Source organism: Pungitius pungitius, chromosome 10 (assembly GCF_949316345.1).
Source record: "Pungitius pungitius chromosome 10, fPunPun2.1, whole genome shotgun sequence".
Taxonomy (NCBI): Eukaryota; Metazoa; Chordata; class Actinopteri; order Perciformes; family Gasterosteidae; genus Pungitius; species Pungitius pungitius.
The window spans coordinates 1,386,939-1,412,355 of record NC_084909.1 but is presented as its reverse complement, the minus strand read 5'-3'; the positions used below and the strand labels follow the sequence as shown (position 1 = coordinate 1,412,355).

The window sequence follows — 25,417 nt, the reverse complement described above, 5'->3', positions numbered from 1 at the left end:
AATAAGTTAGTTGGGTTCAATAAAACTTGATCACTCCCTTCAACAACAACTGCAGCGGTTAAACAAAAATCAGTACATTTATCAAAGAGCTAAGTACAAATGGGTGCACGTCCTGTGTTATGTGGTCACGTGTCGTGTTATTTGTTTCACCGTGCGTTTGTATAGATGACAGATAAGCTGATAGGTTCATTGAGAAGACTCTAATCCTCCCGTTTAATCGCCTGAGCTACAGCTGTCCTGCATAAGATTAACCTGACAACAAACAAGAGGGACACAGAGAGAGGGGGGGGGGGGTGAGTGGGGGATAAATGCACCCACATGATTGTATGATCTTCAATAGGGACACCACCTCATGTATGTACATGTTCACTTTTATTCCGAATAAATGCCCTACAAACCCTTTGCAAACGTCAGGGTCAGAGAGTCGCTGAGGTGCCTCTCAGTTATTGAAGCTTGTTATTTATTCAACTCAATTTGATCTGTTTCGCCAGACGTCACAAACGTGTCTCGGAGGGCTTTGCAGCGTGAAGACATCCTGCGGCCCGTCGGCACAGGAAACAGAACTGTGTTAACAATGAAAATGCATTGAATTTAAGATACTGATTTAAATAGTATCAAATGCAAGGTTTGACTTGAAGGAAATGAACTGCAAAAAGAAGACTTGAGCGACAGTCGTTTATTGTTAATATTCAGTATTATTCAAGCTGGCTGGTAGCTGCTCACAGAGCCTGCTACATGCCAACATCGAGGAAGAGACACTAGAGGTCATCAGAGCTCTAAAGAACATGCTTCATATCACAGTTCCCACCTGAGAAATATTTGCAACTCAAATTTCCAAGCTATTGGATTGATTTGGACAAAATAAATACTAAACGAACAATAAAGCTCCCCCATCATTGCGCCCCTCTTCCAGCTTCTTCTCCCCTCTCACTCCTCCGCCCGGCCCCAGCTGACAGGTATCCACTGCGGTTCGTCCTGCGCCCGCTGGAGGATGGAGCACAGCTGCACGCAGGCGTGCTGCAGGTCGTCGTTCACCAGGACCTCGTCGAAAAACTGCTTGTACTTGGCCTCCATCAGCCGGGACGACTCCTGCAGCTCCACAAAGTCGTCCTCCTGCGGGGGGGGGGGGATTGGAAACACCGGCTCGACACCTTCACTGCTGTCTTTCCCTCAGCCCGGCGCCGTCACATGTGACATCGGTGCTGTCCCGGGCTCTAAAGTTGTCGGGGGCCTTACCGTGAACGCCCTGTTGACGGAGCAGTTGGTGATGATCCGGGCGTTCCTCCGCGTTTGTCTCAGTCTGTCCAGGCTGGGGGCTTTGATGAAGATCACGTAGGGCTTCAGTTTACCCGTCCTCAGCGGCTGGATGCTCTGACGACAAAAAGAAAACGACACGTCTGGAATCACCTCCATCCAGTCCAACGATCGATAACAGGACCCTCTCTGTTAAGGAAACTCACGTGTGGTTCAACGTCGAGGATGCACATCCGCCCCCGTTTGAGGACCTCATCGATAGCGTCCGTGCTGGTCCCATACAGGTGGCCCTTATACTCGCCATACTCCACAAACCTTAAGGCGCGACAAGACACGCAAAGACAGCAGCACGGTTAAGAAAAGCTCAATTTAAATTCAGCTATCCGTGTAATTTAAACTGAAGTGTATCCTGATGATACTTCAGAGAAACTGATCAAAGAACATTCAGGAGAAGCCCACCTGTGGTTACAAACCATGTACTCAAACAGCTCTTTGTTGACAAAGTGGTACTCTCGTCCCGTCTGCTCCCCTGCTCTGATTGGGCGAGTGGTGTCTGCAGGAACAGGCCGACGGCCAATCACGACGTATCATTTATTCCACAGGTTTATAATCAAAGAGACAGAATGGTCAAGGGTCAAGGGTTCTTGTGCGGTATCAATGGTTCATAATCTTGATATAATCATGATATATATATATATATATATATATATATAATCACTTCTGACTGACATGACCATGGACTTGTTGTCAACATTGGAACTACCACATATTTTGCTCCAATAAAATTAAAAAAATTAGTTTTTGTTCTTTAAGTGACATTTTCTTTTCTTTGATTCCATGACTTTTTACATTTCACTTATTCCATGTGAACATTATGAATGAAGTGCAACATGAAAACACATCATTTTTGCTGATGTGTCTTTTCTTTTCTTCATTCAAGGTTCCCTCCTGTCACCATAACGCACACACACACACACACACACTGTGTGGAGGCCACGTACGCGGTACGGGTCCCTGGAAGGTGGAAGGGTTCAGTTTGATGAGTCTTTTCCTCAGTTCATTCACTCCAACTCTTGTGGCACCTTGACACCGAGAAATGCTTTTGTTACACAGTGAATCTTGTGGAAGGATGTAAAAACGAAACAATGTCTCACCGAGGAGGACGATGAGGCGGTGGTCCTCCTGCGGGGGGCGCTGGTACAACGCCACCTCCTCGTAGGGGGTGGAGTAGGCACTGGTGTTGGGGGCGCAGGAGGTGCAGGACTGCCGTCTCCTCCTGTAAGACGTCCTCCTCCAGAGACGGAAACTCTGGCGGAAACCAGCTGGTGGAAACAATTCATTCATCCACTTATTGTAACTGTGACACAGTTACAGTATTTACTCTAGAAATGAACACACAACTACTTCATACTCTATATATAGTATATCAATATTTAGTATTGAATTGGTTGTTACCCAGGTAGATCCCATCCGTAATATCAGAGTCAGCCTTCTCTGTAAGAAGAAAACTTTCACTCAGTTCCACTGCAAACACAAACAAACATTCTACTGCAAAGAAATACCTACCAAAGTAGATTTGTTCCAGTTCTGTGGAGATGAAGAAAACCCAAGATTATGGTTCATTTCAGCCTTCTTTAACCCTCAAGTGTGATGGTGTTGGACGTGTTGGACGTGTTTTACCTGTTGCGGTGCGTTTCTCATCAGATTGTATTTGATCTTTCTCTGGAATATATATATATAAAAAAACGCAATACATAAATATACACATATTTATTCACAATAGCAAACTTCATGTCACATCATTGCAATGCTACAGAAATGTGTGTGAGGTTTACTAACGATAATGATCAAGCCCACGCATGAATAACTTTACATTATTAAATTAAATAAGCACAGTGAGGGTCAATTCCCGTCTGTGTAAAAAAACGTCCTTAAATGAATGTCCCCTCCATGGATTAATGAATACAAACACGCTGTAACACTCGCACAGTACGGCCCCTTGACTCATCGATCATACCACGTGACAGGGGTTTACTACACACACCATCAATATAGTCACAAACCTACTTAAGTCACACAAACAGATGCTAAAAATGACGTTTGAATGACTGACGAACATCGCTGTCACTCACCGTTCTCATCGTAAGTCACTGAGGACAGACGGGAAGAGAGACGTTGTCAAAGGAGTTTCTAACTGCTTTAAAGTCACATCCATGTATACTGTGTGCTTTCAAAGGTATTTCTTCTGTGTCGTGTGTTCAAACGTCTGTTTGACAACGAATATGGCTCTCACATCGTGCATTTCGTGCTGCACGTATGACGTTCATACTAACTGTCTCTTTATAAACTACTTCATCACTTTTAAATCTTAACATCTAACCCAACATCAAATATTATACGTAGGAGGACAACTTCCCCAATCACCACTGCTACACACTGCTGGGGATAGATGATGATGGTGAGTGCTCACGGGGTCTGATGCAGGTATGAACCTGTAGCGGCTGACACCACCACTGTTCCCTCTGTTTACTGCAGAGACGGATGATGAGGGACACATTTAGGACACAGCAACAAACAACTTTGTTTTGTTGAGAGAACACAAAGTTTAGTTGCCTCGATATTAGCTCTAACTAATCGACTCATTCGTTTAAATATTTAACCCCCAGTCACTTTGCCTTGTGATGCTAATAATAATTCCTTTGATGCTAAGTTCCCTAAAAGTTTGAATATTTGAATATAGGCTCAGTATGTCTAATGGAGGGAGTTTCATTTCATTTCATATTAATGACATGAAACCTGAATGCATATTAATAAAAAACCTTACACTCTGTATCGTATCCTATTAAATGAGTCAAAAGTGCGACCCTCAAAGATTTGTTGGGCGATGATGAAAACCAGAGAAAGGTGGCGTCACCTCTTCAGCATGCCGGCGGAGGGAATCAGACCGGCGCAGGAGGTGGAGCACGGGAGCTTCCTGGCCTGCCACCAGTGTGCGTCCGACTGGTCGACCACCTCCAGCAGGTCCCCTCGGCTGAAGGCCATGCCCGCGTCGGGACAAGGGATGGAGGAGTCCTGCAAGGGGGAGTAGTCCACCAGTGCCCTCATGTATACCTGACGGACACAGAGAGGGAGGTCAAAAGAAGAAGTCTTCCAGGTCCAAACATCGTTTTACATGAACTTTCTATCCAAGTGTAGATGATGTGTTAGGGTGTTGAATGTCTTATAATGTAACATGGAGCCAGATATGTCACACTGCACAGCTGATAAACTGCTTATTGTACTTTCTTTTGTATCTCTATGTGGAAATGCACTTATCGTAAGTCGCTTTGGATAAAAGCGTCCGCTAAATGACATGTAATGTGATGTAATGTAATGATAATACGTATGTCCTCTTACTCAAGTAGGATTTTTTTTTTTTATTTAATCTATTCATTTTAGTAAAAGTATGTTTTTTTTTGTTTCTCACCGATTTCTGTCCGCTGCTGCTTTGGGCTTTTTCCGGAATGACTTTGAACAGGATCGTTCCCTGGGAATTTATCTGTAAAATACAGCAAAAAACTGTGAATAACAAATGAATTGTTTTAATAATCAAGACGACCATCATGAGCACCTTCCGTCCCAAAACCACTCAGGAGCTATTTGCAGGCATTGATATCTACCAACGCAGGGCCGGGTCTAGGCAGGGGCAAGAGGGGGGCCTGGCCCCCTCAAATAAATGTTGTGCCCCCTCAAAATAAATCTACTAAGCACATAAACTAAGCACAATGCCCCCTCAAGATTTGTGGCTGCCCCCTCATACAGGCCTGTCTAGACCCGGCCCTCTACCAACGTCACTTTTGGGCTTTATACTGTTACATTATTTCCTACCAGTATCTGGATGATCTGCTCTGGCTCCAGACCCACCACAGGGTTTCCGTTTACCTCCACCAACAGATCCCCAGGATGGAGGAGTCCTGGGAAGCACACGGGTCATAGGCCACGATTTTGCACGTTCTGGTCTTATTATATCTGCGGTATGGCACGTTTTATTCAATACATATTTAGCTCACTGCTGCGGTCAGCCAGTCCTCCGTGAATCACTCTGGCGATGTAGATCTCCCCCGTGTCCTCGTCCCTCCGTATCGTCGCCCCCTGACACACAGACAATGGTTCAAAATCTAACAGTTAACATCTCTTAGTGCAGCTCTGTAGAAACAGAGAGGAGAATAACTTGGGAAGGACACAAATGGAGGATGGGATGTCTGAACCTGATGCAAGGAAATACCGTGGTTAGATATATTAGTTTTTTGCCAATTAAATCAGATCAAACAATTTCACAGTATAGTAAGACTTGCTCCAACACTGGAAAATTTAAACTAGAATGTCATTATATGGCGATCAAAACCAACATCCTATAGCCATAATGTTATGAGGCTGTTCATAGGAGCTAAATGCTAACATCAGTAACAGTTGGTCACTGATTCAGGATGGCCCAACTTTAACGACTTGGAATACATAGTTCAGAAGCACAAACAGAGATATTAGCTGTTTTTCTCCTTGTGTGTTTAAACCTGATGTATAAATTACTCACATTGTAAATCCTCCTCTGACAGTTACCAGTGGCTAAAGCGCCCTGAAGCCTGCGGCCTGCAGCGGAGATGAGCAGAAGGCTACAGAGGTCTGGTAAGCTCACATCTTTGGCATATTCCAACTTGATACTGACGCAAGACTCAAGCGACATAGCTTAAGGACATTTATCAGATTCACTCCACCGATGGTCACTGTCACTTAGCAACTGATCCCGCGTTGAATTGTGCATGAAATCATGAAATGAAATGGCCTGGACTTCCCTCAACTATTTCAAGACAAAATAAGATAAGAAAGGCTCAAACTATCGTTTGGGATGACAAGAACAGCTAGAATAAATACAAGAGAGGCGATAATGGTCAGTTTTAAGTGTGGTGGATTGAAGAGGAGATCTATTTTTTGGTACCTTGAAAAAGTTTGTGATAAATCCAAGGGATGTAAAAACAACTCTTTCTCAAAAGTGTAGTTAGTGCCTCTAGTGTGAAACTTATAGTCGGGTCCCAGTTCTGATGTAGCTTTACGTTGAAAAGTAGAAATGGAGACTCAACCAGTTTCAGAGTCTCCTCTCCAGCACCTCAGCAGAGAGGAGACAGTTCTGGTTCCGGCCTACTCCTTCTTTCTCTTGGTGTTGTTCGTCGAGCCCACAGCGGCGTTTCCGTCTCGTCGCTCCTCCAGACGGGCCCTCGACACCGCTCCGTTACTACCACCCCGACCTTCCCTTCGGGGCGCACCGAAGGTCACCGCCGTTCTCTTGGGGCCCCCGTTCATTGGCCGGGGTCGCCTGGACGCCGCCCTGAAGCTGCCCGCCGCGGGCGGAGGCGAAGAGGAGCAAGAAGAAGAAGAAGAAGAAGACGAGGACGAGGACGGCGGGCGCTTTGGGCACGGCGTGGCAGGCTTGCGGACCTCTTTCGGAGACATCGAGGAGACCCTGGGAGGAGGCCGGGGAGGAGTCCCCCGCTTGGCCGCGCGGGGGCCACACCTCCGTGCGTTTGCCGGCCACAATGAGCCCCTGCAGCTTGTCCACCACCTCGGCCAGCAGGTCGAGCGCCTGGGCGTTCTCTCCCACGCCGTCGGCCATCATCTCCGCCGCCGCCGCCGCCGCCATCTCCCGGCCGAGCTGAGGTCGCTGGGGCCGTTCCTGGCGCCCGCTGCGGCGAGACGGACGACTCGCAGGCTCTCCTCGGAGGAGGACGTCGCGAGACGGAGTCTGAAGCTCCCGCCGCCTGCCGGGGGCCGGCGGGGCGCCGAGGCCCTGCTGCCCAGTGGAGCGGCGAGAGGCCGGACTGGTGGGTGCCGTGTGCGCTCCGAGTGGGTTCGTCCCAGAGCACGAGGGGCTCCTGCCGGGTGTCGGGACGTTCCTCGAGCGCCCCCCCGACGTCCCCTTTTTGTAAAAGACGGGGGAATTGGGAAAGCTCAGGCTGTGAACCGGGACCGGAGGAGGAGGGTAGGCGTAGTCATCACTGCTCCCCGCAGCGGAGGCACCTTCTCCCTGGTTGGGGTTGGGTTTCTCTAAAAACGGACCTCCGCGTTGGTAGGGCGGAAGGCGACAAGAAGAGAAGCGTCAACAGAAAGGTGAAATTTTGCGTTTATTGAAGGAGAACGGCAGCGAACGAGCAGACAAAAGAGGAGCCAAAGGATGGTCAGAAGAACGAGGTGGGTGGTGATCAGATGACGATTGATGATCATGAGGATGTTTTTGAACTGAAAGATGCTCGATGGATGAACTCATGGGCGAAGTCGTTGTCGTGGTCTTAACCCAATGATGTGTGGTGTTAATGCAAACATTCAGCCTGTATTTATCAAGCATCATCAGAGGTATTCAGTCCTTATTTGGTGATATTACTCTTGGAGTGATTCCTGATGAATACGTCGCCTGCTTTGTGAACTGTTTATTCACAATATGGTGATTGTTCGTCTTGAAGACAGATCCGAAAAACGAAAAAACAAATGAATGAATAAATGGGTGGATGCTTGATGATTGCATTGACTGACAGGCCTCCTCCTCTTACCAGTGCAGGAGGTCGGGCTAAAGACAGAAGGAGCTGATTGGTGGAGACCTTTCTTCCAAAGCCCGGCGGTTGGTGGACGCAATCGGCAGCTCCCCGTCGACTCGTAGCGGGGGAGACAAGGGGGTGACTTTCCACCCCTGGACAGGGCCAAGGGCCCGGCTTCGCTTTCAGTTGCCCTAAGCTCCTCCCCCGACCACGCCCTCTTTCCGGGGACGAGGCGGTCCAATGTGAGGCGGCGGAGGCTGCTCCAACTGCCACGAATCCCTCGAGCTCCGTCTCCTACACTCCCTCTGCGCCCTTCTCCGTTCTTTGTGAACAGAAGACAACGAAAGACCCCCCTCACACAAGTTTCAGATCCACACCTCCGTGTTGTAGATTGCCACAAACCATGACAGTGACATCCAACTTAATACCACTTGGCCTGCATGTGTGTTCTCATGATAATTTTACACTGACGCGTGAAACATCTTGGAAAATGAACACAAGGATCAAATGTCTCACCAGCGGCTGGTTGTTTTTCACCAGACAAACGATCCTCATGGCCTCCTCGCCCTCGGGCATCTCCTCGGGCAGTGGCGCTAAAACAGGTCCATAGTCTGACTGGGACACGCTGTCGTGAGACGACAGCAGGGCCTGAGAGAAAGGTGCGTTTTAGAACCGAGCACCGCGAGGAGCGCAATGCGCAGCGCGTGCGACACACACCTGGACGTGTGGGGAGCTGAGGAGGCCGTAGAGCTCTCTGGCCTCAGCGGAGGGACGGTGGACATTCTGTAATGTGGTCAGGATCTGACGGACAGACCGAGAGGAAGGAAGTCAGACAGCAATACGGGTACTAAACCCTCCAGAAGTCATCTGGTACTTATCTGTGTGCGTTTGCGTGCATCCACCTCAAGTGAGAGCCCTGAGGCATACGGCAGGACGGGTGTTGGGGCCGACCTCTCGAACTGCAACAGGCTCTCGTAAATCTAGAGCAACGAAACAAGGAAATGAGGTCACCGCTGGCTGCGGCGTTCGTTGGGTCGGGGGCCGTACCTTCAGCAGGGCGCGCAGCCACGGTGCGCTCAGCAGTTCATGCAGGACCTGAGAACCATAGATGTTCCTGCTGACCGCGTGACTGACGTCCTGCACCACGTCGGACAGCATCTCAGTGACCCCTGCACAAACACACACACACACACACACACACACACACAACGCAATGCAATGCAGTGAAAACGTTGAGAAATGAGCAAAGACCTGCCGTTTGAGGGCAGACTTTCAGAACTAAGTTATTCTCACAGAACAGTGGTACAGACTAGAGAACGTTCTGTAACATCTCTGCAGATCCGAAGGACTGAAAGTTTCCCCCGACGGGTGAAAAACAGACACGTTTGGGCCGGATCAGATTAACTGCCCCCGAGTGACCCCGCGGAGAAACACTAATACCAACTGAATTAGGTTTTACGTGACAATTATATAGAAGCTCACCCCCCCCCCCCCCCCCGCCCCCCTGGATTTTGACTCAAAGTTAAGGATTAAGTAGAATTCAAGTCATCAAATACAATAAATAATGAATTATATGATGAAGGTCATATATATACAGTATATAGTGTGTGTGTGTGTGTGTGTGTCTCACCGTCCTCCATTGCTTGTCTCATGTTGTTTTAACTGGAAAAAAAAAGGTAAAATAACTTTTCATGTGAAAATTTGACTCCGGTCTAATGCAACAGGGACATTTATTAAAACATTGAACAATTTACATTAATAGCGTTATTTACGTTTTTTTTTTAATTAATCGCAAAAATAAACTCATGCAAGTATCAGTGACAATGTTATAATTAATCAGGATTTGAAGGTTCTCATTTCGAAGGCCTCTCAGCACCATTAAACCGCTGCGTGGTGTTCCTGTGAAAGTTAGAATGTTTTTTTTTTTTTTTAACAGATTTCTTTAACATTTCCCACAACAGCGAGTCGGAGACAAAAACTAAATGGGCCTAACTTCTTAAGATCAACTTGTGTGATTTAGGTACAGCAGCCATGTGGGTTAACTTATTAGTACGTCTCCTCTTTAGCTTCTTCGTTGGAGCTGCTTCCGTTTCCAGTTACTCTGCAAATGCTTTAACCAGATCGCAAAGTCATCGAATGTCAACTGAGCCTCACGGAGGCTCTTAGTTGTGTAACCGCGCACCGCACCGACAATGCGTGAGTGTAATTTAACAATGAAGTTGTGTGAAACTCATATCTGACTTTTGCCTAAAGTAAGAGGCCTGAGATTAGTGGGAGCCCAGCAGTAATTAATACATAGTAAATAATACACAGAAACAATTGTCGTTAAAAAGAACCAATTGGTTGAAAATTCTGTTCTCGAAGGTACAAACGTTTGTGTCTTGGTGTCCCGTCCGCTGTTGTGTTTACATTGTTAATACATCGACATATTACCTGCTTTGATGATTTATTTAGGGTTATTTTTTAATTTGCACCTGCCCCAGTGTCGAAAGCCCTTTTTTACTTGCAGTTTAATGGAATAGTCTTAAGTATTGTCCTTTTCCTCTTATATAAATAGTAAGAGGAGGATTTCAATGTGTCCAATACTGTGATTAATGACCAGCTAAACTAATGTCATTCTAATAGGCCCCCGGCCATCATTTATTCTTCCAGTTGTAAATGTGATGGTAAACATCGTACCAGATGAACATTTTCCTGTTAGCATGGCGACATTAGCATTTTAGCCCCATGGAGCTGCCCGGCCCGACTTCAGTCGTCGACATTCTAACCAAACCCAGTCAAAGAAAGGCCCTGAAATGAGAGCAGCTCACCTCCTCTTCGTCCTCGCCTTCCTCCGGTCCGCTGATGTTGAACCGAATCAGCAGCCAGTGGTGACTGACATGAGTTCTACTAGCAACCCACTACAGACATTAATCCTCTCTAATCCACCAAACCTCTCGCCCTGTCTCTATCCCTCTTCCCTCTTTGCCTCCTTCTGTTATTTTTCTAAATCGTATTCTTTCCCCACACTCACTCACTCACTCACTCACTCACTCACTCTTCTTCTCCGTTTGGGCTCCTCACTCGGTGTGTTGTTCCGTCTCTCTATCGTTGACTCGCTCTAAGTACTTCTACAACAGGTTAAGCTTCTTAACTCTTTGCTGCTTTTAGCGCACACAGACGCACACCGAGCCAAACACACGTCTGCAGGAGGTCGGACGTGCGCAGCAACAGCAGGAAACACAAGTGTTAAGAGGGCAACAATAGTAGATGTGAGTCATTAAACTCTGCAACATCTCTTCGAGAGGTCATCTTCAAATGTGTGTGTGTGTGTGCGCGTGTGTGTGTGCGTGTTAGTGTGTGTTGGGGGTTCTCACAGAAGGATGGTCACTGGGTCAGCTCCTAAGGGATTAACGCTGATCCTTCAGAAACAGACACCGTTAAAGACGCCATGGACACGAAAAAAAAAGGATCCACGTTCTGGTGCAACAAAATATGAAACCACTGCGGGAACAACTTCTCCCGTTGAAATAACTGCTCAGTTATTAAAGTGGTTTAAAAAATGAAAATAAATGCTTCATTACAGAACATTACAGCTGAAAATTTTGCATTTTCTTTTTAGTCTTTATTTAGTCATTATTGCTAAGTGACAAGGTCACACTGATACAGATAAATATTCTTAACACGTACCCACAGATACACACACGCAAAGAAATTCAGGAATGGTATTATTTTTATTGATGAATCTTATAATATATGGCAATGTTTTTCCTTTCCTTTTCCTTTTCCTAAATCAGGGAGAGCACAGGATTTACAGGTGGATTCCGGAAAACTCCAAAATAAATAGTTACTTATACTGTAGATTGTCTTTTTGTGTTGTTGGTTTATTCGGCATCACAAGTTTCAGAGTTTCAGTTGAAGGTGCCTGTGTGCCTATTTTTTTATTAGATTATCTGAATTGTCTAATTATTTGCAAATCATCAGAGGCTCATCGTCAGAAAGAACAGATGGTAAACAAAAAAAGAGAGCTCCAGGGAGAAGAAGTGTAATCAATGGCCTCACACAAACACTGGCGACCCCCTTCAGGAAGGAACAAAGCGGATTTGTCCAATGGAGACTCAGATTGAGTCCCCCCCCCCCCCCCCCGATGGTCTTTTCCCGGTCAGCAGGAGCCACCACTTCGTCGCCGTGGGGCCGGTGAGGAAGGCCGGCTTGTGTGGCTGCGCCGGAACGGGACAGCCTGGAGTCAGTGACGAAGAGGAGGACGAAGAACAAGACCTGCGGCACCCTGCAGTGGAGCCCCCCCCCCCCTCGCCGGGCCCCCGATCAACACACCCGCATGTGAAAGCAAGGCTGGGCCCACCGCACGCCAGGCTCAGCGGTAGCAGCGCTCAAGGTAATGAAGAAAACTACATTTAAATGTTTATGTGAAACATCTCAATCTATAAAAACGTATACAAAGAGATAAACAGATAAAAACCATGTTAGGTTGATAATGAAAGGGCAATCGTCAGGGATGGGTGGCTTCATTGAAGGTAAAAAAGATCCAATTAATTTAGCTTCTTATTTTATTTGTTGAAAACTAAAGGAAAAACTTCTTGTGTGTTTTGGTTCAGGCACTTAGACAACTTTGTTAGCTGATACCAAAAGTTAATACTAAAAACACTGACCTCATCATCCTGTTGTTTTAGATAACACAGTTTCCCCGGAGGCCTTCATACTGGAACTACTGGGTCATAATTAGCTGTTTAGGGACTGGCTGTAGTCAGGCCGCTCCCATGGGATACGGCCCACTAATGACCCTCATTACAGTATCCTTACATCAGCCGTGTGTTTGTGAGATTGCATCATGCTAATTGGACTAACACACACACACAAAGTTCACAGATACAACTATTACCAAAACAAAAGTTTTGAATTAGACATCAATGTTTTTCTTCTTTCCTTCAGTAACGGCAATGTTTACCGAGATAAAAACATAATTTTGACACGAAAATGTTTTTACTTTTCATTTTAAAAAGGTTTGAAACATTCAGGCCCACATTCATGGTGATACTTCAGCTTCCATCGTGTTTAGGAAAACCTGAGGTTCATCAGGTGATCACGCCTTTCTGGTTTACACCTCCATATAATAAAATATAATACATAATACATAATTAGGGCTTCTTCAAAGCGGTTGAGCTGTACACCGAGGTCACCAAACCAGAACACTCCCTGTCAGTTTGTTGTCGACGTGTAGGCCCCGGTATCGGTAAGTCAGTCAGCCTGTGCTACGTTCTGCTCATGGATGACCACTTGAGTGAGTTAACTGACGTTGAGGAAGTGTCTGTCGCACAACTGGAGAAAGTTCTGAATCTGAGAATGTTATAATAATCGTTGTTAGCTGCACTGCATGTACATTCGTTAGTGTGTACATTAGGGTGAACAGGACTGGTGAACTGATGGAACCCTGCGGGGCGCCCCGGTGTTGATGGTCAAGGATTCAGACACAGTCCTGTTCCTCCGGACCGGTTGGTGAAGAATGAGTGATACAACTTAGTGATGAAGGGGTTAACATTCATTAGCTGCAGTGTTTTCAGGAGTATATGAGGCTGTAGGGTGTTTAAGGCTAAACTGAGATCTACAAACAACAGTGTTGCATAGGCCCTCTGGTTTTTAGTCACTAGGTGCTGTTGGTTGCATCCTCAGTGCCTTTCTGCTGTCAGCAAGCCAACTGGTAGGCATACAGCGGTGGGCCTACATTAAGTTTTGCTCACTGTGAGCTTCTCCATACACTTCATCCCAACAGAGGTTAGAGCAATAGGTCAACAATAATAATGCTCCTGTGCACAGGGTTTCCTAGGGACAGCTGGGCCTTTTTGCATCGTGTTGGAACACTGTGACCGTCTAGGGACCTCTGGATAATGGGGCACCAGGCAGGTGTCCATTTATCTGCACAATATAATTAATTTAACTAATTAACTACTAAAAAAACAGAGATACAATCTGGACCTGTGGCTTCATTAACATTGATTTGTGTAAAGACCTAGTTCACATGTGTCAAACTCAAGGCCCGTGGGCCAAATCCGCCGGGGGGGTCCAGCGCGGCCCGGCTGATGACTTTGCTATTGTGAGAATTACAGAAAGACATGAATTGCATTTCTATAAAAGTAGCTGCTATTCCTAAAAAAGTCCACTGGGCGGAGTCAACGCATGCATTAAACCAGGGGGACCAGGTCGCTCATCAAGACAGTGCCGTCCGCCATCTTTTTTGTGGGTTTTTATATTGGTGGTTGTTTTTATGGAGTTTCACAGTTTTTTAGAGTTCACGGCCTGTAATGGAAAAAAAAAATGAAAAATTGGAAAATCAGGGTATTTTTTAAAACAGCACAAAAAAGCCGCTGGCTGACCCTTACAGGGCGGCTGAGATGGAGAGACAGCTACAGAGATGTAGGCCCTTGTCGAGGGTGTTTTGCTCTGCAACGTTCGTGGGAACTAAAATTTCACACAAATTGTGGATCCCCGCTTACTAATATGATGTACTGCCCATATGACGTTCTATTTGGCACTAGAATATTCCCTGGCCCTCATGCTTCATACGGCCTAAGTCATCTTACATCTAACCAGGTTAGACTGCGACAATATTTGCGATATTTGGTTGTGCTTGAATTCATCCAGATGAAGTCTGCGGTCGGCGGTTTGAAAAGGTTGACGTCATGCAGGAATCTGCAGAGTTGCTTTGCCACACGGCTTTGATGCCAGGAAGCACAAGAGGCATTTGTATACTACTCCCCCTGTTTGAGAGAACGGCCTACGCTACTTGGGATCTCCACGTTGCCCGCTGAAGGGTAAAAGTGACGTACTACTGTCTGCTGCTGGGCCTCATCCCTCCTCTTCTGCAGAGGGTGAGGTAGGTAGTCGTCAGCCATTTTGGTTTGCTCTAGGTCAGATGTCACTAACTGGTGGGCCGCGGTCCAGATCTGGACCCAGAAACCATCCCATTCGGACCTGGACCAAACGCTAAAAAAAGACGGTTGTCACTACTCTGTCGTAGAGGAACCTATTGTAATTCAAGGAATTATTATTATTATTATTAGGGTCCTGGCTACGACTAGCCGTAGAGGAACCGATTTATTTCAAGGAATTATTATTATTATTATTAGGGTCCTCGCTACGACTAGTCGTAGAGGAACCTATTGTATTTCAAGGAATTATTATTATTATTATTAGGCTCTAAAGTTTGCTCCACAACATTTGGAAAAGCCAGTCAAATACTGAGGTAAAGAAGTGTGGTCAGATGAGAGCAACATTGAACTGTTTGATGCCATAATACACATGTTTGGAGGAGAAATGACACTGAACATCACCCTAAAAACACCATACCAACAGTGTTTGGGGGTGGTAACATCATGGTGTGGGGCTTCTTTTCAGCAAATGGTCCTGGCAAACTTCACATAATTAAAGGAAGGATGAATGGGCAAATTTACAGAGACATTCGTGACAGAAATCTGCTGCCATGTACCAGGATGATGAAGATGGACATTTCAGAAAGACAATGATCCCAAACACACAGCGAAGGAAACTCAACTGGTTTCAAAAAAAGAAAATATAGCTGCTAGAATCGCCCAGGCAATCACCTGACTAAAATCCCATTGAAAATCTATGGAAAGAACTGAAGATCAAGATTCATGGAGGAGGCCCACAGAACCTTCGAGATTTGAAGACTGTTTAGAATGGGCCAAAATCACACCAGAGCAATGCCTGCGACTAGTCTCTCCATACATCCAATTTTCCGAGTTGTCTTCAATGCAGCATCCCGTGCAAATATCCCCCTATCGGCCCGCAATGATCCCACTTGTCATCGCTACAGATCATGACCGGGTGTCACATGGGCGCCCTCTAGTGGGCCCCTGCGAACGGGGGTGTGGCACCCTGTATCTTAACAGGTAGTTGGCCGCAGGGTATCTAACTGGTACGTTGGTCCGTAGCAAGCACTGTAGCTAAATTGCTAATTCAGTTAGCTTATGTTGTTTATTTTGTTTGACAGCTAAACATTAGTCGCAACTGGTCAGCTTGTTATCTTGTTAGCTGTTAGTGTGTTAGCTTATTAGCGTATTAGCTGTTAGTGTTGTCACCAGAGTGCCTCAACCAACTTTACAATGAAGTGTTTTCTGATCTAACTTGCGTCGGATTTTTCAAAACCAAAAACCCTCCAAACAGACACAGCTCTTCTCTTGGGCAGAAGTTGTGTTTGTGCATCTCTTGTTGTACCTCCTGCATCGCTCTTTTCTGTGTGTAACATTAGCTCCGGGGTTTCTTCTATATGTGATAGTGGACGAGATGTACCCAATCTCAACATGCGTAATGGTACGTTCACACTGATCGCAACGCTTTAAACGCGCCCCAGCTCTCTCAGGGTACATTTGTCGTCAATTTGCACGTATTGCGTATTCACGTTCAACACAACGGAGAAGGTACATGGTTTATCACCCTAAAACATCAACCTTGCCGCCATCTTTTGCAAGGTACTGTCGTATGCAGGACGTCAGTGACGATGAGGAGCGTATCAACGCTGATAGGTTATTGCGTCACGCTATTTTGACGCCAAATATGGAATACTTTGGCTTTTGGGCGTTTGATGCGACTTTCCCCAAAATTGTGTTGACTTCGTTGCAAGTTTGACGTGCCGCTTAATCGCAGATATACACTCACCTAAAGAATTATTATACTAAGAACTACGGTATATATATATATATATATATATATTATATTGATTCAAATCAGAAATCGAGACTCATCAGACCAGGCAACAATTTTCCAGTCTTCAACTGTCCAATTTTCTCTTTTCACACCATTCTTTGTAAACCCTAGAAAGGGTTGTGCGTGAAAATCCCAGTAACTGAGCAGATTGTGAAATACTCAGACCCTAACCCTAACCCTGGCACCAGCAACCATGCCACGCTCAAAATTGCTTAGATCACCTTTCTTTCCCATTCTAACATTCAGTTTGGAGTTCAGGAGATTGTCTTGACCAGGACCACACCCCTAAATGCATTGAAGCAACTGCCATGTGATTGGTTGGTTAGATAATTGCATTAATGAGAAATTGAACAGGTGTTCGTAATAATCCTTTAGGTGAGTGTGTATAAAATATATATATTACACACTAAAAATCAGTAAATGCACACACTTGAATCTTTTTTTGATTAGATGTTTGTTTGCCATAGAAAACATCTATGACTTCAGCCCTCTAGAATCAAGTTGTTTACAGAGTTCATCCTTTGGAGAGTTCAATAATATCCATGGAGGATGAAGTAATTTAATAAAAAACCTCCCACCAACTCTCACAGATCACTTTCCAGTCCGTGTGTTTGCTGGATCACACCAGAGCAAATCAAGGTCAGGTACTGAAGACTGAGAGAGACAATCTAGTGCTGTTTATCATCTTACTGCATACATTATCAATGGATTATAAATTAAATGTGACTTATATAACTTTTGGTGGGCATGTGGAAGTGCAGAAATATAGATATCTTTATTTTGTGATCATGTTTACGGTGTATATGTTAATAATTAGCAGTAATTTCACTATTGTGGGCATCATAATAATTTACAAAAACCTGCATGAGCCAATGTACATTTTCATTGCAGCTTTGTTAATCAACTCTGTTCTTTTCAGCACTGCTATCTACCCAAAGCTTTTGATTGACTTTTTATCAGAAAAACAGATCATATCTTATCCAGCATGTCTCTTCCAGTGGTTTTTATGTTACTGGTTAACCGCTTCAGACATCTTTCTCTTGTCGTTCATGGCCTATGACAGATATGTGTCTATATGTAACCCTCTGAAATATACAACCATCATGCAAAATACAACTGTTAATATTTTCCTGTTTTCAGCTTGGATTCTTCCTGCTGGTTTGTTTTCAGTAACAATAATAATTAGTGCTATGACAGAAATCTGTCAGTTTCATTTGAAAGGAATACTTTGCAACAGCACAATTCTAACACTTCAGTGTGTGAGGTCAAGAATTCTGAATATATATGGCTTAATTGTTTTTGTTACTTTTTTATCCATCCCTTTGCTCTTTATACTTTTCACATACGCCAGGATACTTGTAGTATCGTATCGATGTAGAGGAGTCAGGAGAAGAGCTGCACAGACCTGTTTACCCCATCTGCTGGTTCTAATCAACTTTTCCTGTTTAACTGCATATGATGTACTTCTTGCTCGACTAGATTCCTTTGGATCGGATTCTCCAAAAATTGTACGTTTTTTTATGACTGTACAATTCGTAATATATCACCCTCTTTTTAATCCAATGATTTATGGACTAAAAATGAGAAAAATTCATGATCACCTTAAGAAGCTCTTCTTTAGAATAGTAAATAAAAGATTTTGGGGGAAATTTGTTTTAGGCTAACACTAATTGAAAAACAAACAATGTTGAATTGAATGGTACAGATGTTGCTTGTTTGCACTTCATTCAGAGAGGGTTTGAGAGATATGATAGAGATAAAGATCTAATTTCATTTTCAGTTTAATTTTACTTACAAGGTCATGTATACAATACACTTGTGGACATGGCCTTTGTCTACAAGTGTATTCCTCAAATTCTTAGTAACCCTGAAATAAGCATGAACTTTATTCAGGGAAGGTTTGACTGAGAGATGATACAGATATCTCTGTAACCTGTGTGCTGTTCTCTTTCCTATATGTGTAAGGATTTTTTGCATACATGTATTTATTGTTTGAGTTGTGTTTGGAGCACATACAAAGGCCTTCATACCCTAACCCATAGACCAGGCTCTTTTCCAGAGATGTATGGCATTATATATTATTTATGGTATTTTTTAGAACTATTATGTTCCATCTGCGTCCTGGTCCAACACTGCCTTTTAAAGACTAAAGGGACAACCACAGTGTAATGCTTCCCTTTTTCAGTTTAATTTTATTTACAAGGTCATGTATACAATACACTTGTGGACATGGCCTTTGTCTACAAGTGTGTTTCTCAAACTCACAGTAACCCTGAAATAAGCATGAAATCCGATGAGATAATCTTATTCTTAAAAGGCAACCCTTTACAATACAGATTAACACAGATGATAGAAATAAAAATTTGTTTTAAAATATAGTAAGTTGTGCAGTGAGTTGTGGTTGGACAGAGGTTGTTATATATTGGAGGAGGGCGGGGGAAAATAATGTCAATATTTTGAACAAAAAACAATTAAAGCAAAAGTATGAGCATTTTTCTGATTTAAGTCAAGTTATTGTTTACTCTTTATCACTTCATCTGGATTATTAGGCTGTCTTCTTTGTCATAAATGAGACAGTCCCATAGATGCTGAGTATTATTATTTGCTAGTTTCTTGATGTGTATTGATATTAAGTATTTTCCCTCAGGGCATCCCTACTGTAAACTGTTAACCTGCACTGAATACTGGGTATTCTTGGTCCCATGCAACATTCATAAAAATATACACGTTATCTTCCACATGGTCCCGTGTTCAATCTTTACTTTAGTTATATAAGTAGTGTGATATAGAACATTTATATAGTAGTTAAACTAGGTACAAATATTGTAATTGCACCTAACGCCATATACTCAGCCTCACAAATTGAAAGTGGAAGAGTATGCTTTCCTTTGTTTTTTCATGATATTAAAGGACCACTTTCATTTAGGCTCATACAGTACCTGTTGTACTGTGCCTGTCTGTTACATCAGCTGCCCAATCTGCGTCAGTGTGTGCACGTAGCCCCGGTTTATCAGTGACACATTTTCTGTAACAAAACCTTTTGTCAATTTCGCCTTTCAGACACCTTCGAAACCTGTTTCAGCAGCCCAATGCTCTTTGGTAGGCTCACTAAAGTACTGTGACAAGACTAATTTAAGGTCTTGTACATGTAGTCAGATAGATTAGGCTACCTATACTACCTCTGCATTTTCTGACATCCCTCATCATTCTTGAACTGGCGGTTCGAATAATTTAATGGAAACAAACTCAAAGTGACAGATCTGGCAACTCGATGGTGGAGTCCAGGTGGGGACGTCAGAATGGCAGGGGGCAGGCGGTACAGCAGGGAAGGACCAGGTACAGACAGGGCAACTACAGTAGAGTGGCCTCGATAGTGCAAGCCGATAGTGATACGGAGCCAAAGTTACCACGTAATGGAATGCAACGATCTGGCGCTGGAGAGGTGAGCAGCCCGGGTCTAAATACTGAAGGGGTAGGTAGGCCGTTTTCCTGCAGCACTTTCAGCATGATGTCCCTGACACTGGCCAGGTCAGTAGTAGGAGTCTGTCTTTTAGCATACACTTAGTCATATCAAACAAGGTGCGCCAATTTCACTCAACTGTACCAGTCTGGTGCAGTGAGTATGATGCTGAGGTGTCATGTTTAATCCCATTTCTGCTGAATTGTACCTGGTAAGGTGTGAAAGATAGTGTCCACGCTCACCTGGGGAGTTCAATGTAACTCAGATTTTGAATGTCTCTCAGTCAATATCAGTTGTGGTGCTATAAAGTATTACATGCATCCATCTCAGTTGATTACATTACATACATTGGTATTATTCTATTGATTAGAGTTTCAAAATTACAGTAGTTTCATAATATTCTCATTACTTTATTTAATACATATTCCAGAATCATGGCTGTATTCTGGTGTACACTTAATGACAACCAAAAATCCTCCAAACAGACACAGTCACTCATTTATTGTGTTGGTGCATCTCTGGTCAGTCGATGTTCCTCCTGCTTCGCTCATTTTGTGTTCTCGTGTAACGTAGCACCGGAGTTTCATCTCCCTGTGATCACGACCAAACTGTACCCAGCATTTATAAATGTACAAGTTTGATTAAAACAAGTCACATGTGCAGGGTTGCTGGAGACAGCTGGCTTAAGGAGGGAGACATGAAATACTGGGTGAATCCTCATGGAGCGAACAACTGCAATTTGACAGAGACTGGGTGGATGATGGAGATGAGGGGTGCTCGTCGTCGATCTGCCACCCTCCTGTTCCGCTCAGCCGGGCAAAGTAAAAAGCGGCCCGCCTACGAAGACGGGCATTGCTCCGGACTGATGGTACCGCAAACCTCAACTTCCTGTCTGGGGAACAGGGGAGGCTGATAGCCCAAGGAGGCCTCAAATGGGGACAGTCCAGTGGCCGTTGACGTGCGGGCGTACTCGACCCAACGGAGGTGACCGCTCCACGAGGAGGGATTGGTAGTGATCACACACCTGGGGATGGTCTCAACCTCCTGCTTCAGGAACTCTGTCTTGCCGCGGCAACGACCGTGGTCTGAAACTATGTCTGCAGGGATGCCATGAAGCCGAACGACATGCTGAACCAGTAAATTGGCAGTCTCACGGGCTAATGGAAGCTTGGGCAGAGGAATGAAATGAGAGCAATTGGGAACGGATGGACACTGGAACAAACAGCCGATTTGGCGGCCCCCCCGGGGTCAGGTTGGGTGTTCTGGGCCTCACGTACCACCCTCTCAATCTCCCAGGTAACAGCCCCAAGCACGCACGAGGCAGGAATTAGAAGTTATATCACCCTCCTCTGGGGCAAACTGACGGGAGAGGGCGTCCGGCTTGGTGTTCTTGTGTCCCGGCCATTAGTATGAAATTAAAATGGGCAAAAAATGAAGCCCAGTGGGCCAGGATTGGAGCTGAGGCAAAGCGTTCCTTGAGGGAAGAAAAAGCCCTCTCCGCCGCTGGGGTCCATGAAAAAGGTATCTTGGAGGAGGTGAGTTGTGTCAGTGGTTCTGCTGTTCGGCTGTAGTTCCGAATGAACAGAAGAGATGAGCAAGAATGGATATTTATTTTTGATAGTAATCTGGTTCAAACCTCGGTAATCGATGCCGGGATAGAGGGTCTTGTCCTTTCTGGAGTCAAAGAAGAATCGCGCTCCCACTGGTGACGATGAGGGACGTATGATCCGTGCGGCAACAGAGTCTGTGATATATTTCTCCATGGATTTGCGCTCTGGCCGGAAGAGGTTATAAAGCCGGCTCGTAGGAAATAGGGTACCCGGAAGCCAGTCAATAGCGCAATCATAGGGGCAAAGAGGTTGCAGCGAAACGGACCACTCCTTGCAAAAAGCCTCTGCTGAGTCCTCGGACACCGCGGAGAGGCTAGGGCCGGTGTCTGGTCTGCCAGAGGGAAGAACCTGACTGGGGACTGCACACCAAAGGCAGTGGGAATGGTGAGTGAAACTCCAGCCCGTGATCCTGCTCCCCACCCAATCAATCTGTGGATTATGATCCATAAGCCTGGGAAGGCCCAAGACAAGTGGTGAGGGGAAGGGAAAACGTAGAGCTGGGACTTCTGACTGTGATTCACAGACACGAGTAGGGAGATGGGTTGAGTCCGGTGCGTTATTTTTGCCAATGAACTTCTGTCCAGTGCGCTCACCAGCTGAGTGCGTTCTAATTCCACTGGTAGGCCTTTACTCTTAATAAAAGTGGTGTCCAAAAAGTTCTGTTCGGGCCCTGAGTCAATAAGTGTGGACAGGTGCACAGGCCCAGATGAAAGATACAGGTGGACAGCAAACAGGGATCGATGCTTAGAATGAGGAACTTTCCCTGAGTTACTCACCAGCACCCGCACTCTTACAGACAAGCTCTTTCTTTTCTTTTTCCTAACTGCCCACAGTAAAGACAGCTTTCGGAGCAAAATCGCCTCTGCATCTCCTCTGGCTCCAAAAGCGGAGGATACTGAGGGTGGTGTGCAGGTATTAGTACAGCAGACGATTCCGGTTGGAGGTATATAATCTTACCAAACCTCTGGTGAACCCCACAGAAAGGGATAACGGTCACAGAAAGGCAGTGTAACCAAGCAAAAAAAATTAAAACACAACGTGACGAATTATTTTTATATTAATTAATGGGACTTAACAGCTAATAACGGCCTGATTTGTATCAAGCAAATATTCATCACATATCGATGGCATCACACAAAAACACTTGCATAATATTTATTTTATCATATTTTATTTTCTTATGACTTCAGCCATCTAGAATCAAGTTGTTTACAGAGTTCATCCTTTGGAGAGTTCAATGAGATCCATGGAGGATGAAGTAATTTAATAAAAAACCTCCCACCCACTCTCACAGATCACTTTCCAGTCCGTGTGTTTGCTGGATCACACCAGAGCAAATCAAGGTCAGGTACTGAAGACTGAGAGACAATCTAGTGCTGTTCATGTTAGATTAATGTTATTTATTATCATCTCACTGCATACATTATCAATGGATTATAAATTAAATGTGACTTATATAACTTTTGGTGGGCATGTGGAAGTGCACAAATATAGATATCTTTATTTTGTGGTCATGTTTACGGTGTATATTTTAATAATTAGCAGTAATTTCACTATTGTGGGCATCATAATAATTCACAAAAACCTGCATGAGCCAATGTACATTTTCATTGCAGCTTTGTTAATCAACTCTGTTCTTTTCAGCACTGTTATCTACCCAAAGCTTTTGATTGACTTTTTATCAGAAAAACAGATCATATCTTATCCAGCATGTCTCTGCCAGTGGTTTTTATATTACTGGTTTTCGGCTTCAGATTTCTATCTCTTGTCCATCATGGCCTATGACAGATATGTGTCTATATGTAACCCTCTGAAATATACAACCATCATGCAAAAAAAAACTCTGAACATTTTCCTCTTTTCCGCTTGGGTTCTGCCTGCTTGTCAGGTTTCAGCAGCAACGATATTAAGTGCTAAAAAGGAAATCTGTCAATTTCATTTGAAAGGAATACTTTGCAACACCACAATTCTAACACTTTACTGTGTGCAATCAAGAATACAGAATATATATGGCTTGTTCAGTTTAGTTACTTTTTTATTTCTCCCTTTGCTCTTCATTCTTTTCACATACAGCAGGATACTTGTAGTATCGTATCGATTTAAAGGAGTCAGGAGAAGAGCTGCACAGACCTGTTTAGCCCATCTGCTGGTTCTAATCAATTTCACCTGCTCAACTGCATATGATATACTTCTTCCTCGACTTGAACTCGATTCTCCAAAAATCTTCCGTTATATTATGACTGTGCAATTTGTAATATATCACCCTCTTTTTAATCCAATAATTTATGGACTAAAAATGAGTAAAATTTATGATCACCTTAAGAAGCTCTTCTTTAGAACGTTCAAGTGTTTTTAGCTGTCAAATTGATTAGATTACTGCTGTGTAAGCATTTTACGTAAAAGGTCATGTCTAAAATACACCTGTAGACACGACCTTTGTCTGCCAGTGTTTTTTATATTACTGGTTAGTTGTTTCAGATTTCTTTCTCTTGTTGTTCATGGCCTATGACAAATATGTGTCTATATGTAACCCTCTGAAATATACAACCATCATGCAAAAAAACACTGTTAATATTTTCCTGTAATCAGCTGGGATTCTGCCTAGTAATATTATTACTGTGCTAAAAAAGAAACTTTCTACTTTCCAACTGTGAGACATCAAAAATACTGAATATATGGTTTGTTTCTTCTTGTTACTTTTTTATTTCTCCCAGTGCTCTTCATACTGTTCACATACAGCAGGATACTTGTAGTATCGTATCGATGTAGAGGAGTCAGGAGAAGAGCTGCACAGACCTGTTTACCCCATCTGCTGGTTCTAATCAACTTTTCCTGTTTAACTGCATATGATGTACTTCTTGCTCGACTGGAACTTGATTCTTCAAAAGTTGTAAGTTTAATAATGGCGTTACAAGTTGTAATATATCACCCTCTTTTTAATCCAATCATTTATGGACTAAAAATGAGGAGAATATATGATCACCTTCACAACTGATGGCAGTGAATAATTTGAACGATTAAAGACTCTTTTCATAAAGAATAATACACAGCTAACACAATGTAATGATATATTACATTACATGTCATTTAGCTCAAGCTTTTATCCAAAGCGACTTACAATAACCTGGGCAAATCCCTTATTTCTCAGTTTTCATACAACCATGTACAATAGTTAAGTTGAACAGATAACCACAGTCTAAGCCCCCACTTTTAACTTTGATTTTACTTACAGATGCCATAATATGAAGGAGGGTGGCGGGCTGTGATGAATTAAATATATTTCAATATTTCAAACAAAAAAACCTGTGAGCCACAGCATCGGCCTGTTTCTAAATCAAGTCAAATTTCCGCTTCATTACTTCATCTGGAGTAATACGTTGTCTCTCCATCAGTGCATTTCAGGGTGAAGTTTCTGTGAATTAGAAAGCTCAGTAGATGCTGAATGGTATTATTTGCTACTCTAACTTCATTCACATCTTCTATTTCTGAACATATTTTTTTTACATCATTAATGTATGGTGAAAATGTAATGTAACCCATATTATTATTAATGGACTCCTGAAAATACACAGATACAGACATATTCACACTTTTATCATGTTTTCAGCATATTTTTTAAAATTCAGCTTTTATTTTAAAATTATGTACCTTATTTGGATACAACAATGAACTCTACAGTCTCCACTGTTTGTTCAAAAGCACAAACTATTTGGCTTTGTTGCTCTCATGAACTGTTTTTCCTGTGCTTTTCATACTTTTACATGAACCAGAATACTTAAATTATATCAAATGTGTTGACATGTAAAGACAAAACC

General features: G+C 43.9%; 2 protein-coding genes and 1 pseudogene across 2 annotated transcripts; 2 read left to right on the top strand and 1 right to left on the bottom strand.

Moving 5' to 3' along the window:
- Positions 1-672: 672 nt before the first annotated feature.
- Positions 673-10,940, bottom strand: LOC119228326 (MAGUK p55 subfamily member 4-like). The gene is made up of 21 exons (XM_037487691.2): positions 10,625-10,940; positions 9,445-9,476; positions 8,862-8,983; positions 8,717-8,794; positions 8,532-8,615; positions 8,331-8,462; positions 5,304-5,385; positions 5,122-5,207; positions 4,721-4,792; positions 4,169-4,365; positions 3,725-3,783; positions 3,387-3,404; positions 2,935-2,976; positions 2,821-2,841; positions 2,710-2,748; positions 2,409-2,576; positions 2,256-2,336; positions 1,714-1,807; positions 1,461-1,569; positions 1,237-1,371; positions 673-1,113 (listed from the first exon to the last, which is right to left on the bottom strand). Exons 2-21 carry the CDS (start codon positions 9,464-9,466, stop codon positions 928-930), a joined length of 1,827 nt encoding a protein of 608 aa, XP_037343588.2. The 5' UTR covers positions 9,467-9,476; positions 10,625-10,940; the 3' UTR covers positions 673-927.
- A 6,296-nt stretch (positions 10,941-17,236) lies between these two features.
- LOC119228776 (olfactory receptor 11A1-like) lies at positions 17,237-18,196 on the top strand. Its single transcript, XM_037488696.2, has one exon. It carries the CDS (start codon positions 17,237-17,239, stop codon positions 18,194-18,196), a length of 960 nt encoding a protein of 319 aa, XP_037344593.2.
- Positions 18,197-23,031: 4,835 nt separating this feature from the next.
- On the top strand, positions 23,032-24,597 carry LOC119228763 (olfactory receptor 10J4-like; annotated as a pseudogene).
- Positions 24,598-25,417: the final 820 nt, after the last annotated feature.

Bases quoted from the DNA above. Each gene is read 5' to 3' on its own strand.
- LOC119228326 (XM_037487691.2), bottom strand. From the start codon at position 9,466: ATGAGACAAGCAATGGAGGACG. The intron at 8,616-8,716 runs GTGGATGCACGC...TCTGTCCGTCAG, and splicing joins CCTCAGGGCTCTCACTTGAG to ATCCTGACCACATTACAGAA. The intron at 2,842-2,934 runs GTAAAACACGTC...TCATCTCCACAG, and splicing joins TGAGAAACGCACCGCAACAG to AACTGGAACAAATCTACTTT.
- LOC119228776 (XM_037488696.2), top strand. From the start codon at position 17,237: ATGGATTATAAATTAAATGTGACTTATATAACTTTTGGTGGGCATGTG.